Here is a 16,866-nt window from a genome sequence, read left to right as displayed (position 1 = left end):
CGGAACGGTCCCACCTCCTAGAGGCTCATGCGAGTCCATAATGAATCAGATAATATATTTGGAAAGCAAACTCTTCTGTGCTGGATTTCAATCTTTCTCCTGTTTCTGAATCGGATGATCGTCGTCGTCGACTGATTGTGTTCCCGACTCGTTTGTTCTGCCTTGTTCTAAATTTATAATTGATTATCGATATTGTCTCTCATATGTGTGCACTTTTACAACTGGTTCTGTGATTATTTTGTTGAATTCCGAAACGATGCACAAACTGAACCGAACTGAGGACGAGATGAACGGTGACAAAAGTCGATGATGGCGATGATGATGATGATGAACGGTGACGGTGAATATACCGAAACACAAACTGCAAATACGCTGGGTCTGGGAAAAAAACATCAAATTAATTATTAGACGGCTCCGAACGAAACAAGACAAAAACAACATGATATGAAACTACCGCCGAATGGAAAACAGAAATTTTAAGAGATGCATTGAACAAAACACAAAAAACAAATTATTCGGATTCGCAGATTTTGTGTGCAACCAAACAGCAATCAAGCTGTTGCTTTCTCTTATCTATGCTCTAATTAGTATGCTCATTAAAGTTTCTGTTTTTTTTTCTTCTTCTTTTGTTGTTTCGATTTGCTTACTGCTCGAAAATCTAGTTTCTTTCAATGTAATGGCATAGCCAACAACAACAATATATGTTAATATATTTTTTTCCTTTATTTTTATTTTTCTTTTTTGTATTAAATATATAGACCTCATATTTTATCTCTCTCTTTCTTCTACTTGTCTATTTTTCTTTTAATGTATCAATTGCAGCAACAGTTTCATCATTTCTTTATATTAGTTTTTTATTCATTAAGTTCACTATTCTTTTTATTAAGGTTTCTAAAGGTTTTACTCGTTTGTTCTGGTTTAGCAAACAGTGCCTGCTACTAAGTGTGTGTGTGTGTATGTGAGTTTGTTTGTTTGTGTATGTTTCGCTTTAGAGTTTATCTTATTTCTCTCTGTTTCTCTATTGACTGGTATTGATGGACTGACATTGCATGTTTACCGAAATTGTCGCCATTTCTTGGTTTTTTTTCCCGTTGATCGACGAAACTAGTTATAAAGCAAAACAAAAGCATCTAATTTTTCGTTGTGAACAAGCAGTTCTAAAACAGTTTAACAGAAGGTGGGTGGGAGAAAAAGAATAGAATTAAATTAACAACAAAGTGAAGGGTGAAACAAATAGCGTTCTAATCACTAGAGAACATATGTGCAACAAATAGGACAGATAATAGGAATTTGTAAATGTACACCACTATGCGAAGGCATCATTAAATCGAGAATATCACTTTTTGTCGCAGGAGTTTGTTGTTTTTGTCTCGACCTGACTTGTCGTGTTCGAGTTCTTAGCTCTTTCTTCCACACATTAGACTTGTCTAAAACTAATCAAAAGAAACATTCGAGCGAGCGGATTCCTTTTAAAAAAAAAACGATGGTCTGTATCAAACTTAAAATAGAACTTTGCCTGGATTTTTTATTTGAACAGCAACTGTCACAACACTTCTGCGATCACCTATCTTCCTTGTTGGCAACAGTAAAACCAACGACCATTTACGTTGAAAAACTGTCGGTACTCGGAGCTTACGTGCTTGATGTTGTTTATATAAAAAGATCAGCTATACTATTTTTTAACATACGATCTATTACGATCCAGGCTACGCCAAAAAAATCCAACGATCCTTCAATAATTCACAACTTGATATGCCGCAATAGAAAGGTAATTTCAGGATAATCACAGTTCAAACTACGTATACACTGCGGCACATTCCAGTCAGACTCACGAAAATAATCCTTAAGAAGAAATCCGAAATCCGCGCCAAACTGATAAAAACAACAATAGTTTTCATTTTAAAAAATAATAATAGCAATAATAGTAAACCATAGCTACTGAATCACAATCACAATTCTATCAACAGAAAAGAAAACATTCTACTGCGTGTGGTTGTTTGTATTTGTGTGCTGCACACTGTTGCTTCAGTGGTTGCCCGTACTGACAATTTCGCTCGCACAAGCCGAAACACTAGTTTCTTTTACGTGTTGTAGTACGTATTGCTTTGCGGCACTTACGTATCGATAGCCCGCGCTAGGCTACTTGCAGGCTGCAAAAATAGTAAATAACGATTTGTTGCTGCGAGATGCAAAAACAAATTCGTTTTGGTAGGGGGTGAGCCTTTGTTTCTGTTTCTCCGGTATGCTCGGTTGAATTTTATTCTACCAACCAACCAATCAACCAACAACAACAACAAAAGCAGCAACTGCTCGCATTCGTTTATCAAGGAAAAAAGTGCCTGTCCGTACCTACCTACGATCTCAACTTATCTAAACACAACATAAATTATATCAACTTAGCCAAGTAATCCAGAGGAGTTAACGTTTTGTTTTTCTTGTCTGTTTTGGTAGTGCCTATTGTTTGCTCTCTGCTGCCAGTCAACTTCAGTGAGTGTACTCTGTGAGTTTTGGTGTTGCTTTTAGAAACTTGCCTATTTTTTGGATATTGGGATTTTCTGTTTTCCTTTGCTTTGCTTCTTTTTCGCTACTAGAGGTTACTCTAATAATTAAGCATTCCGCTGGTTGCTGTTTGCATTATTTTTTGTTTGTTTTTTTTTTTCCTTCTCCTTTTGTTTTTTTAGGGGATAAATCACATTTTGGTCAGAGATTGGTTTGAAGCTGCAAGGCTCCACAACACGCAGCCCCGCCCAGCAGGAAAATGGTACCGGCTCCGGCACCCATACTAGCCGTCCAACGTATCCACTATGCCGTTGTCTGGGGATTGGAGGTTTGCTGGGTGCTGTTGCTGCCACCGCTGCTGGTGAGACCGGTGCTATAGCCTACGCCGCAACCGATTACACCGACACTTCCGGTGCTGCTGCCACTGCCGCCGCCACCACCACCCAGGCCCGGACCGCACGTCTGCATCATTTGTTCTCTACTACTAGTAGCATTATGACTATTATTTACATTGCCCGATTCTAACGGTTGTTTACAGATTGGCTGCGCCGTCGCATCGCCATCTATCAGCGAGTGCATCATTGCAACGCCACTATCACTACTGCTGCTATTATTGTTCTCCACACAGGAACCCCCCGTCGTCACCGGTGCTGCTAGTCCACCTCCCGTCACTGTCCCTGCCGTACTGCCACCGGTTGAGGCCGTCGAAGTGGACGTCGCCGATACGGATGCACTATCCGATCCCGCACTGGACTGCTGGGTGGTACTGCCACCGGCGGACGCAGGTACTGGATCGTCGGTTAAGCGTAAAGCGATTTCTAGATCACGCAAAACTTCGGTTTCTTTGGGTTCTATTAGATTGAAACGCCTGAAAACAACAAAACAATTTGGATTTAGAAAGAAGGAAAAAAATGGAGGAATTAAGCAAATACTACCTATGCAACGCTGTCAGATGGGCGAAGGTGAGGTTTAAATGCGCGTGCAGCCCGAGCAGCGCCACCTCGCGGAAGTGCGCAGCGTACAGGTGCGCGATCACATGGAACAGTAAACGTAAAATTTTTCTAGCAATACTCTCGAACGAACTAGGAAACTCATTGGCATATTTGGTGGGAAATATCGACTCGTCGCTGACGGTTTTCTGCGTGAACGTCATCACATAGTCGATGTACTGGGGAGCCGCGACGCGCGTCTTCTTGCCCTTCTCGTCGAACCATAGATACATTCTGCAACGGGAAAGAGAGAGAGAGAATAGGAAGAGAAATGAAATCTCTGGAGCAAAAAATGCTGCGCAACGTACTGGTTATATAGAGTATAAAATTTTATGAGCTGAAATAACGGTGTCATAATCGTTGATGCTAACACCCGTTTAATGATTTTATTCCAATTATTTTTCGGAGCGAGCAGGTCGGGCTGCGAATAAGCGATACTACGCTGACTCTAATCGCAAGCTAGCCCCATGTAGGTAGGAAAACCCACAGAATATGGAACTGACTTGCGGTAATGGCCAGTATAAAATGGTAAATAGTTGGAAAATGATTGATCAGAATAGTTTTTCTTAAAGCGGATTCACAACATAACATCTAAAACTGTTATTATATCACGTGTAGACGTGCATCCTTTATCAACAGTGTCATTTGAAGTAATCTAAACCGTATCGTTCCAAATGCAAAGCTGGTAGCTATTAATTCCTGAAATAACAAATAAAATCATCGCGCTCAATTGACTGGATGTGTTTGTTTATAGTTGAGTTAACTATAGTTGCCTGATAGATGGTGGTTGGATGGTGGGTTATCTCTACCACTTCCTAACAATATAAGTTAAACTATCATCGTTCATACTGGTCCACCTAGAAAACTGTAAGACCCGATTTTTTTAATTCGCTGGAGAATGCGATCGATATTGACGAGGCGACTATGGAAATTTTGACACTTACATTATTAAGTCTTCCCGTAGAATTCTATTCATCACCTTTGTCCAAACAACGCAAACATTCGATTAATGGAACCATTTTCCGACGGTATTCAGCTTCCCAGGGATTCGAGAAATTGAATACTTATTTACAAAGTGGTGAAACTTTATTACATACCGAATGCAACTATGTTGAAAAAGAATATTTCGCAGTGATATACGTACGAAATATTATTTGTATATACACAATTTGCCATTCACGGGACGGCAGTTGACAGTAAGAACTGTCATATGGAACGTGCTATAAAAAGCTCGGAGATGTCATCTGACAGAACGTCATGTGACAAAAGCTTCAAGTGGGTAACTTGAGCTTTTGCATATGGACGCCGCGCATGGATGTGTTGTTTACTATAGGCAGAGGGTATGACAGGGTATGGCAGTCAATAAGGGACTGTGATAAACAGTGCATGAAATATCAATCGATATCGAACTATGTTAGCATTATATAACTTGACGAACAAGAATCAAATAAAGTTATCTCAAACCTACCTACAGAAATACTTGGAGTTTTCTTACGGTATTATCAACAGGTTATGGGTCCAGTAGTTAACTGGAACTAGCCACCTGGACTATTGTAAAATAGTTGTTTTGGAAGATACACGTTTCGGGCAGAAACGGCATCCGGCGAGGACCAGCGTTTCGGGCAGAAACGGCATCCGGCGAGGACCAGCGTTTCGGGTAGAAACGGCCAGCGAGAACCATCGTTTCGGACAGAAGCGACATCCGGCGAGGACCAGCGTTTCGGGAAGAAACGGCATCCAGCGAGCACCAGCGTTTCGGGAGCAAGCAGAGGATGGCGACCCAGCAGCAAGCTGGAGGATCTGCCGAGAGGATGGCAACCCAGCAGCAAGCTGGAGGATCTGCCGAGAGGGTTACTCTCGAGGACAAGAGGTGGTGGCTACGAGATGGGAACTCTCGAGCGCACCGTGCCGACGACGGCATACTTCGGTAGCGTCAACCGCGAATCGATATTCGACGGTTCGGAGTTGCGGTTCCCAGCCTGGAAATGGCGAATGGAACATCATCTTATAAAGATGAAACTCCAGCACACGTTGCTACGAACGCCCGAAGAAGAGGACTTCTACGAACCAGTAGTAGGTGCCTCGGAAGAGCTAGAACCAGCCAGGAAGGCTAAGCTCAGAAAACGGTTTGATGACGACGTCGAAGCATTGGACGAGATTGTCATGATGGTCAACAATGATGTTTTGAATAAACTCATTGGGCTCAACTATGCGAAAGAAGCCATGGATACTCTGGTCAGAACGTACCAAAAGGGCGGTACAGCCGCTATGGTTAATATGCGGGACCGGTTGTATACCATCAAACAAAGACATCACGACAAATTGTCCATGATTTTTGATGAGTACGATCTGATTATTCGCGAGCTAGATCGTATGGGTTCAAAAATGACAGCATCGGAAAAAGTTCATGCTCTACTGATCTCCATGCCAGACAAGTACCGACACGTCAAAGGCGCTCTGATGGTACTGACGAATGAAGAACTGTGTGCCAAGCCGATCATGGAGATCAAACGAATGTTTATTGATGCTGAAGCTGGGGAAGAGAAGCAGACAGAAACGAAAAACGTTGCGCTGTCTTCAAAGTACAAGCCAAGGAGAGAGGTAACCCGATGCTTCGGTTGCAACGAAACTGGGCATTTCAAAAATAAATGCCCACTAATGAAAAAGTTTAACGCGAAGGAGAAAGATAAGTTCAAGAAGCAGCAAAAGATGGAGCCTAAAAAGAGCTTTGCAATGATGACCAAAGCGGATCGTGGTAGGAGAGTCAGATTCGTGATTGACTCAGGAGCAAGCGACCATATGGTTAATGACGAAAAGCTGCTAGAAGATGTCCAAGAATTAGAGAAGCCAATCACCATTTCGACGGCGAAAGCGGGCCAGAATTTACGGGCAACAAAAGTTGGAAAAATGCGAAGGGGTGTAAAAGGGTTACTTTTACAGATGAAGAGGTTATCTTTGAATTTAAAGATGAAGTAATTGCTTCAGGAATCTTCGTTGATGGTTTATTCCACCTTGATCTATTTCGGGAAGAAAACGGCGGAAGATGGAACAAACTTAGCATTGTTCGGAAAGAAGGTGAGTTTGGAAACATGGCATAAAAGACTTGGCCATATCAGTGATACGAGTTTGGAGAAACTAATTAAGAAGGGAATGGTTGAGGGTATCAATCTAACTTCTGGAAATATTAGTGAAACAAATGTATGTGATGGTTGTATGGCGGGGAAGCAGGCTGCATCCAAATTTAAACAATTGCAGCTGCCAAGATCAAAACGACCACTGGAACTCATACATTCGGATGTTTGTGGAAGCATGGAGCAGGAAACCTATGATGGCTATCGTTACTTTGTAACCTTTATAGATGATTATATGCACTTTCTCGTGGTTTACCTCATGAAACAGAAATCGGAGGTTTTCGAGAAATTTAAAGAATTCGAAGCAATGGCGACAGCATTCTTCGAAAGACGTATTTCAATGCTAAGGTGTGATAATGGAGGGGAATATACAAGTAACGAATTTCAAGCTCATTGCAAAAGAAATGGTGTTAGAATGACGTTCACTGTTCCATACACACCGCAGCAAAATGGTGTAAGTGAACGTATGAACAGATCTTTAATGGAAAAGGTCAGAGCTTTGCTTTACGAAAGTGGATTAGCGAAAGATATGTGGGGAGAAGCATTATATGCAGCAACATATCTAATCAATAGATCTCCAACAAGTGGGATAGAAGAGGACAATATGAAATGAAAAATGGTTCAAAAAGCGACTAAACTTGAATCATTTAAGAGTTTTTGGGTGTAAAGCATTTAAACAAATACCTAAAGAGAGGCGTCAGAAATTAGATTTCAAAACAAAACCTTTGATATTTGTGGGGTACGCAAATAATGGTTTTAGATTATGGAACAAGGATACGCGTTCAATAGAAATTGGCAGAAATGTAGTATTCAATGAATCTACCAGAGCCAATCAAGATATTGACCACACAAACATGGATTTCGTAGAATCATCTGGTCAAGATTTAATTAGATGTACACGCTTAAACCAAGGAGAACAGAACGAAGACGAGGATGCTGCTATACATCCTTCTGATGAATAACAGCATGAAGAATGCACACTCATCGAAACAGAGCAAGATAATCTAGATTCACTTGAAGAATCAGTTGGCGAAACTGATTATCAAAGTACAAATGAAAATCCAACAGACGAAAGAGAGGACGTCGATGATGGTCAATCATTGCGTCGAAGCAAGAGGGAGAGAAAGATACCGGGTTGGTATTCCGATTATACAGCAAAAACAGCAAAGATTTTCAACGAAGAGATTCCGCAAACTATTGAGGAATTGAAGAAAGTTTCTGATTGGCAAGAATGGAAGCATGCTATTCAAGAAGAGTTTGATGCATTACATCAAAATGGCACTTGGACAGTGGTTAACTGTTTGCCAAAAGGAGTTAAACCAATTAACTCAAAATGAGTTTTCTCAATGAAAGAAGATGGAAGATATAAAGCACGATTAGTGGCAAAAGGGTGTTCACAGCGTCCTGGATTCGATTACTGTGAAACATTTGCACCAGTCGCCAAACTAGAGAGTGTTCGGTTAGCACTAGCCCTTGCTAACGAGCATAAATTGTTAGTACATCAAATGGATGTCAAAACTGCATTTCTACATGGGAAGTTAGAAGAAGAAATATACATGAAACTTCCACCAAACGTAAATGGGCAAAGACAAACTGTTCGTCTACACAAATGTTTGTATGGATTGAAACAGGCAAGCAGATCTTGGAATAAACATTTTGATGATGCAATAGTGTTTTCATTGCATCATCAAAATGTTTATTCCAAGATCTGCTTGCCTGTTTCAATCCATACAAACATTTGTGTAGACGAACAGTTTGTCCCTCTCAAAAATGACAACTGCATCTATAAGTCAAAATCTAGAGGCATTATAGTAATACTATATGTAGACGACATTTTACTACTTGTCAAAAACATCGAAGCAATTACGTGGATTAAAAAGAAACTTGGGAGGTTATTCCAAATGGAAGACATGTTAGAGATTAAGCACTTCCTGGGAATGGAGATAAATCGTGATTTGGAAAGCCAGACTATTGAAATTTCTCAAACAATATACGTGGAGAAACTTCTTAGTAGATTTGGGATGGCTGATTGTAAACCAGTGGGGACACCATTGGATATCAACACGAAATGGTCAAAATCTGAGGCAAAAATCACTGAAGAGCCATACAGAGAACTGCTGGGATGCCTACAATATCTTTCACTAACTTCTAGACCTGATATTTGCTCTGCGGTAAACACCCTAAGCAAATATGCTAACTGCGCCACCGATTGGCACTGGTCAGGATTAAAACGAATATTGCGATATTTGAGGGGAACGAGCAACACAAAAATAATTTATTCATCAAATAGCGAATATCCAGCTTTAGTAGGATTTGCCGATGCAGATTTTGCAAATGATCCTGATGATAGGAAATCAGTTTCAGGATACGCATTTCTACAATACGGTAATCTTATTTCGTGGTCAACGAAACGACAACCGACTGTAAGCTTATCAACAAGTGAAGCAGAACTGATAGCACTTTGCGCTGCTACGAAAGAAGGAGTGTGGTTAACACAACTTCTCAATGAATTGGATGTAAACATAACACCATTCATCATAATGGAAGATAGCATCCCATGTATCAACATAGCACAGGAGCCAAGATCACATCAACGGATGAAACACTTGGATATCAAATACCTTTTCATCCGGGATCTCATCAAAAATGATAAAGTAAAACTACAGTTCATCCCAAGCGTCGATCAACCTGCAGATGCCTTCACTAAGGGGTTACCTAAAAATATACACAGAAAGTTATTCGGTGCATTGAATGTGCAAATTGTGGGGAAGTGTTGAAAAAGAATATTTCGCAGTGATATACGTACGAAATATTCTTTGTATATAAACAATTTGCCATTCACGGGACGGCAGTTGACAGTAAGAACTGTCATATGGAACGTGCTATAAAAAGCTGGGAGATGTCATCTGACAGAACGTCATGTGACAAAAGCTTCAAGTGGGTAACTTGAGCTTTTGCATATGGACGCCGCGCATGGATGTGTTGTTTACTATAGGCAGAGGGTATGACAGGGTATGGCAGTCAATAAGGGACTGTGATAAACAGTGCATGAAATATCAATCGATATCGAACTATGTTAGCATTATATAACTTGACGAACAAGAATCAAATAAAGTTATCTCAAACCTACCTACAGAAATACTTGGAGTTTTCTTACGGTATTATCAACAAACTACTGTAATTTGTGTACAAATTGTGATTACAGGTGAAGCCTTTCCACATTTCGGCAGCTCAAATCTTTGATGATATGATTCAGCTGGATTTTTGTATTTCGTATCCTACTCATCAGTAACTAACACCAACTTGCTGTCATTTATACGAGAAATCCAAGCTGACACCAAATTGGCACCAGTTAGGCACAAAATTCCAAACAACTCACACAACCCAAGTAACAAGTGCAGTTTTAAGGCACTCTTAACGAACCTCTCAAAACTTAGATTGTACTTGTAGAGTGTTATAAAACTTCATATGCTACTTGGGAAGGTATGTGAATGGCTGAAAACACCTGGCTGGTCCAGAGTGATTTTGTTTTTTTTTTGACACGGCTCAACGCGTTAGCATAACTGAACCGTGGATCTTATTTTTTACACAATGAAGAAAATGAAGTAAAGAAAATTACATTTCACTACCGTCGTTGGGTCTTATTGACGCAGTTTACTGCTGCGTGATGAGATCTTTTTTTGTTTCTTGTTGTTGTTGTTATTCGATTGCTCCTGTTCTTATTGAACGCTATTTTCAATTTGTCCTCTTCGGCTTTCGCTTCTTTATTGGTGGTACTGCTTTTTGACTTGAAGACATTGAGCATGGTCGTTATTGAGCAAGAATTTGTTCCTGTCAGATCCGTAGATCTTGGGTTGGCAGCTGTTTGTGGTTTAGTATAAGATGGTTGCGTGCTGTTTTTGATTGTAGTAGGCGGACTTACTTTAGTTGCTTCTGCCCAAGGTTTGCCGTGGTGAAGCGTCTCATCATAGTATTGGCACACAGGAATCTGCCCTGGGTGCGTAAACAGCGTTCTTGGATTATAAGTCCCATTTTCAGTTGAGCTGCATATAATGGTCACGTATGAAGGGATTGGTTTGATTGGACGCATTCTCAGCACACGAACACCATTTGAAACACCCGGAAAGAAGTTGCTCTAAGCTACAGCTTACAATCAGGGTGTTAACTTCTTCCAGGTTGAGCTCCATCTGAACTTTTAGAAATTGTTCCACTTCCCGATTAGCTGGTCTTAAGGGGCATTTTGAAAAGTCATAGCAGCACAGTTAGTCCGCAGTGGGGTTTCGTTTGGCTGTGTGTCGTTACACGGTAGGTAGAAGCAACTTAGAAAAGTTGGATTTTTGTGTTTCGTATTCAACTCGTCAGTAGATAAAAGACAGGTGTTTCTTTGCACCCTATACTTATGAGCTACTTTGTGTGAGTGGAATTGGAATTCTCAACAGACAAAATAGCATTCGTGGCATAATTGGGCATTGGAAAACTGCTAAGCAAATTTTGCGTTTTAAAATAATCAGGAATCAGAATATATTGGCTTAAATGGCACGTTGCCCGTATGTAGTCGGGGATTTGCGCCTTCATTTTTTTCACTGCTTACAAATATTTAAAAGCGATCACATATATATACTTAGTGTATAGGGAAGGCCGGGGCTAGTTAGCGGTTTGGGTTAGTTGGCGGAATTATTTTTTCTCTGTTTCTATTAGACATATAGCACTGCCTCTTCTTGTGTACCTCAAGTTATATGAAACCCGTTATCTAATGTGTTTTTGTTGGAAAACGATTTGTTTGGTGGAAGTTGTGGGTGATATTGTGTTTTCGAGCATACCAAGTAAATTTTCTAAATTTTAAATATTTTGCGTTATTTAGGGTGATTTTCAATCTATTTCCCGAATGATTATATTTTTCGAAACCTCGTGAAAAGAGCTTTCAGTATCCGTTTAGATATATCTATCCACAAACAAAAGGTTTTTTTTAAATAGTTGTTAATAAAATATGCGGTTGGGGTAAGTTGGCGGTACTATTTACACTGCAAAAAAAATCATCAAAAAAATTTATTTCTGGAATTCACTCCAAAGTAAGAAAGTCTTTTTCTTGTGTATCTCGCCAATGTAGGAGACATTTATTTCGGCTAATTGCATGAAGAATTTCGAAAATTTACTTTTGAATAGGGAGTACGCGTCAAAGTCAAAAAACCGGGGTATCTGAAATGTAATATGTATAATGAAATATAATAGCAAATGTCGGTTAACATACAGTTTTCTCGAAAAGACATTCAGCATTCGGGGCCGGGGTAAGTTGGCGGGTTTTTCGCGTCACATATTTTTGTCTCTTAAAATGGAGACAATGCATGAAACACTTTTAAAAAAATCAGATATGTTGCCAACAATTTGCTCTTTCATGCCGCGTGTTTTATTTTGCAAGATCTACCTACATCAAAGTAGTAAAAATTGAAAACTGAAAACACCGCCAACTAGCCCCGGTCTTCCCTACTTGGTACAGGTACGAGAATTGATCGAAAAATTCTTCTCTTAAACATACCGACCACTCGATGGTCTGCTTCCCGAGTGACAAGCAGTAAATCTTCAATATGACACAGTGCCAAAAGTCGCACTTTATTAGTTACTACAAGTACCATGAAGTACATTAATTACCGCCAATATTTTAAAAGTACGTGTTAAATTCATTGTAATTTAATTACAGAAAAGATTTCAAGTACATCGCATTCGTACTTTAAATACGCAAAACAATTCTATTATTGCCAATATGTACTTTAAATACTTGCACATCGACATTAATTACATTGAGTATTTTATTAAGTACAAAAGAAGTATTTTTAAATACGTTCATTAATTACTTTAATTACATTCAAAATATGTCGGTATTTTCAATACGACGTACTCGAATCTGCTAGTGCTGGCCCCTCGCTGCTTCCGTACAACGTGCCTTATGGCCCTACAGAGCAACAGGGAGTATCAGTTATTTACATAGAGCAAGAATTGTGCGCGTCTGAAGCCTACGCGACGATACTACGCAAAGCATAGAAACACACACCTTTATACCTCTCGTCTAACATTGTTAGGACACGGCACATATAAGTTTGTCGAGAACCTCGTACCGTACCCCATCAATTTGCACCTTGTTACCAACACCGTTTGTGTTTCCTCGCTCTCTACCAGCTGCGTGTACTTTGTCTTGTCAGAGTTTATAGTCAGTCCGATTCTCGTAGTATCACTATTAAAAGGCACAACTGCCTCTTCCACTGCTCTGCGATCAACCAATGATGTCGATGTCATCCGCGAAACGAAGAAGTATAAGTATTACAGCAATTATTTGTTGTCGATTCGACCACTATTCGCTTGTACAGCCATTTGATTTTTGGAGATCTCTTCTCTTAGCTCTAGACCTAAAAATATACCGGACAAATCTATCTGAATGGGACGTAGATCCGTTTTTCTACTCCATATGATTAAATTCATTGTTATTCCATTACATTCGAACTGATAATACTCTATAACAATATTCGCAATAGTTGCAATATTCTAATATAGCAAGATTCCGTTTTTGGCACGCTCCATTTTTGGCAACAAAAAAGTTCCGTTTTGGCAACAAATGGGTTCCGTTTTTGGCAACATTATTTTTGTTCATAGTAAATCTTTTGAACAATGCTCAATAATCATTTTGTTGTAATTATGGATATCACTTTTGACTTTATTTCCAAACACAAGAGTCATATTTACTATATTTTATGAAGGCAGGCATAGTGAATAAAGTTAAATTTGTTGATTTTTTATATTATTTCATTCCATTTCACATATTCTTATATAATTAATGTTCTTGTATCATTTCTGATGTCACAAATTGAAAATAAAAACTTTTAAGGTAAGGTTCCATTTTTGGCACGGTTCCAGTTTTGGCAACTGAAAAAAAACATTGTTGCCAAAAACGGAATCCTACTGTAGAATATATTTACAGATTTGATTTTTTATTAGCAAAGCGAGACTCATAGTAGTATGTGGTTACATTGTTCGGTTTAGCGTTATTCTTCATTTGTAGATTGTGAGCAGTATTTACAACATTTCTTTTGTGATAAAACTAAACACAGTCGACATCCTATTTCGGAATACACCACATTTTACTCTTTCCAAAAATATTCCACTTCGCTAACAAACGACCAGGTCTTATGAGCGGAAAAATCCACTTGAAGTGCATTAGTTCATTAAAACTCGCATTGCTTGCAGTAGGAAGATAAAGAGCGGTTCTTTGTTGTATTGAATCTTATGATGCATATTGTCGTTGAGGTATGTTCTTTGTTATAGATTACACCTTATTGGTTTTTATGCGCTTGTTTAGAGTGAGTCTTAATATTTTTCTATCCAATTATACAACCAATCCAGTTTCTGTGCAAACAATCCCAATTGCTGTCCACTGCCCCAATGTACCTCGTCACACTATGTAAACAAACACCCTGGAGTAGTTGAATCATTCCATCGAAATTAAATGAACTGAAATCGATTTAAAATGAATAAATACGGAAATTCTTCACCACGAACTACAACTGTGTACAGTAACTGAAGCAACTGCTTCGCAATTTCCACAACTTTCAAAAGAAATCAAGAAAAACTATGCAAATGACGAAACCATTGTATAAACTGAGTGACAAGTTATCAACGTACAGGATTATTTCAATGATTTGTGTTACAGCAAACAGACATCTGCTGCGCAAGGATCTTTTTTCAAATAATACAATAAAATCAATCGGTTTTTAGAAGCACACACAGGACATGAAAAAATATTTTTTATTAAAATAGAAACTCAACATTTTTCAATGTTTTTCAGAATTCCCGGGATCTCGCGACTTCCCGGGAATTTATTTTTTTATTTCCCGTTTTCCAGAAAATCTAAAACACCCGGGAAATGGAAGCTTTAGTTGGATCGGTCAGTAACTGGCCCGTCGCGATCGCAGGCATCGTAACATTCATGTTGACCCCACTTAGGCGTTGTGATATATCGTTTCTTTCTTTTCCGATCATCGATATTTCCCTCGCCGACGATGCTCGCTTTTCCCGTCTGGACGCTTAACTTCCTACTCCATAGCCGAGTATCGTTGGTGTGGTTAAACTCTGGCTCATCTGGTTTTTGGTCGCTTTATCGTCTTGGTTTCTCTTCGATTCTCTGTTTTCTTCCAGGTTTCTCCGGTGATCCATTGTTTTCTATGGGTGCGCAGTTCACTTAGATTATTGTCGCAGGTGGCGACTAAGATCATGATGGTGGTCCATTGGTTTTTTTACGTTGCCACCGTAAGGAACATCTGCAGTACAGATTTCCAGATCTTAGACGAAGGATTTCTTCACAGTAAAGTCTTCCACTCGGCGTCGTCCATTTCCATAACATTTTGAACCTATCCTACGAAGAAATTACTCTAAAACGACCTAAGGCCACAAATAGGTTTTGTCCCATCTTTTTGCCTTTCTCATATAGATTGGATGCTCCGTTTTCATTTTCAGCTGACGCAAATGTGGTCGAGTTGATTTTCGATAAGACCCACGTGACCTTGTGAACTGGTCGATGGGAAAGAACGATCCCTCAATCACCACGTCATTTTTACCATAGAATTCGGCGAACAGCTCTCTATTTGCGATCATTTCACCCACCGAAACCATGGCGTCCTATGATGCGCTCATAGTTCGTGTTGTCGGATCGGTTCTTCGCATTAATTTCGCCCATTCAGATGTTGATATCACCCTTCGGAATTCTATTTACGATGGCATTGAATTTACTGTCTTCGTCTTTCATATCGGCAGCATTGGATGGTGCGTAATATTGAATTACAGTAAGGTTTCCATCCCGTGTTCCCGGCAGTGATTACATGGAAAAAAATCCGTTCATTAATTCAAGAACAAAAGATCACGATTTCGTGAACTGAACGATTTACGAAAACCGTGACCAATTTGTATTTTCAAAAAACTACAAGGGGAAGTCCTATGGGGTTGTACGAATTGCAGACGTAGGACTGCAATACGTGAAATATTTAATTTCTTATTACATTTGGATTAATAATTAATCAAACATTTCTTTCTACAGTTCACTTCATTAATCAAACCGTCTTGCTCATCAGGTCATTTTATTTACAATGAGCGATCGAATCCGATTAAAGAAAGCAGACAGAAAACAGGGATGGAAAACCGAACTAATATCTGGAACTGCTTCAAAATTTTAAAAAGTTTTTCTATTATGTGCGGTAAACAACCAGATCGATGCTTAAAAATCATGTTTTAGACAATACAGTCACAGTTCTTGTATTGGACAAGCTTTATAGTTTTATTTTGCCGTTATTGTAATTTTCCTAAAGTACACATAAATGTAGCGAATGCAGTGGTCTTAATCATATATCGAAGCAAAACATATACAAGAATCGAAAATAGTTTTATGGATGGACTTAGATGCATTTTTTTGCAGCGATTTTTTGAGTAACAGTGCATCCATTCATAAATAGGCTTTGTGGTACCTATGTATTGGTAGAATCAAAGTGGGATAGGTTGAGTGGAAATTAATCTCGTGGAATCAATAAATTGATGAAACGTAAATAATAAACCTTCGTTGCACTTTCTTCTATCCATTCGCGTGAATTTGTTTCTAAGAAAGTTTTCGTCTCCTTAGCCTGTCATGGAATATCAAAAACAAAGACGTAATACTACGTCAAAAAAAAATAGTTCGCCTCGAATATGTACATGACGATATATCCGAATGTTTGGTTGTTTTACTGTTGTTGTTCCATAGACATATTTAGCTTTTATTATTATTCTTGTTCAATGATTTGGAAATACACAGCCGATAGTCAAATGATGTTCATGATCTCAGAAGCTTATTCGCGATTTTTGTGATTTCTTATCACGTTATCGTGATAATAAATCACAAAGTTTACATTTACATTCGAATTTTTTGTCAGACTAGCGGGATATATGTTCATGATTTTAGGATCTTAGTCGCGATTTTTCGTAATTCCTTTTCACGTTGTTGTGATATTTTAGTCATAAGTAGAGTGATTCCTGTTCACTCACGATTCCAGGATCTTAGTCACAATTTTTGATACTTTAATCATGAGTAATATGATTTATATTTGATTTCAAGAACTTTGTCATGATTCTTATAATTTCTGTTCGCGTTGTCGTAGTATTCCAGTCACGAGTAGAAATTTATCTTTATTTATATTCATGATTTCAGGATCTTTGTCACGATTTTTGATATTTTTGTC

The 16,866-nt window shown here is 39.0% G+C and overlaps 1 protein-coding gene across 7 annotated transcripts in view; it reads right to left on the bottom strand.

Annotated features, from left to right (window-relative positions):
* Nucleotides 1-567: 567 nt before the first annotated feature.
* Nucleotides 568-16,866, bottom strand: part of LOC131688844 (MOB kinase activator-like 2) — a 498,911-nt gene continuing 482,612 nt past the window's right edge. For all 7 annotated transcript variants that reach the window (XM_058973406.1, XM_058973408.1, XM_058973411.1 and 4 more), the window contains 2 exons: nt 3,435-3,722; nt 568-3,367 (listed from right to left, as the gene is read on the bottom strand). In XM_058973406.1, coding sequence (XP_058829389.1) covers nt 2,803-3,367; nt 3,435-3,722 — 853 coding nt within the window. In that variant the 3' untranslated portion in view covers nt 568-2,802. The remainder of the gene's footprint in view (nt 3,368-3,434; nt 3,723-16,866) is intronic.

The sequence above is a fragment of the Topomyia yanbarensis genome, chromosome 3, assembly GCF_030247195.1.
Source record: "Topomyia yanbarensis strain Yona2022 chromosome 3, ASM3024719v1, whole genome shotgun sequence".
Classification (NCBI taxonomy): Eukaryota; Metazoa; Arthropoda; class Insecta; order Diptera; family Culicidae; genus Topomyia; species Topomyia yanbarensis.
This window is presented reverse-complemented; position numbering and strand designations above follow the sequence as displayed.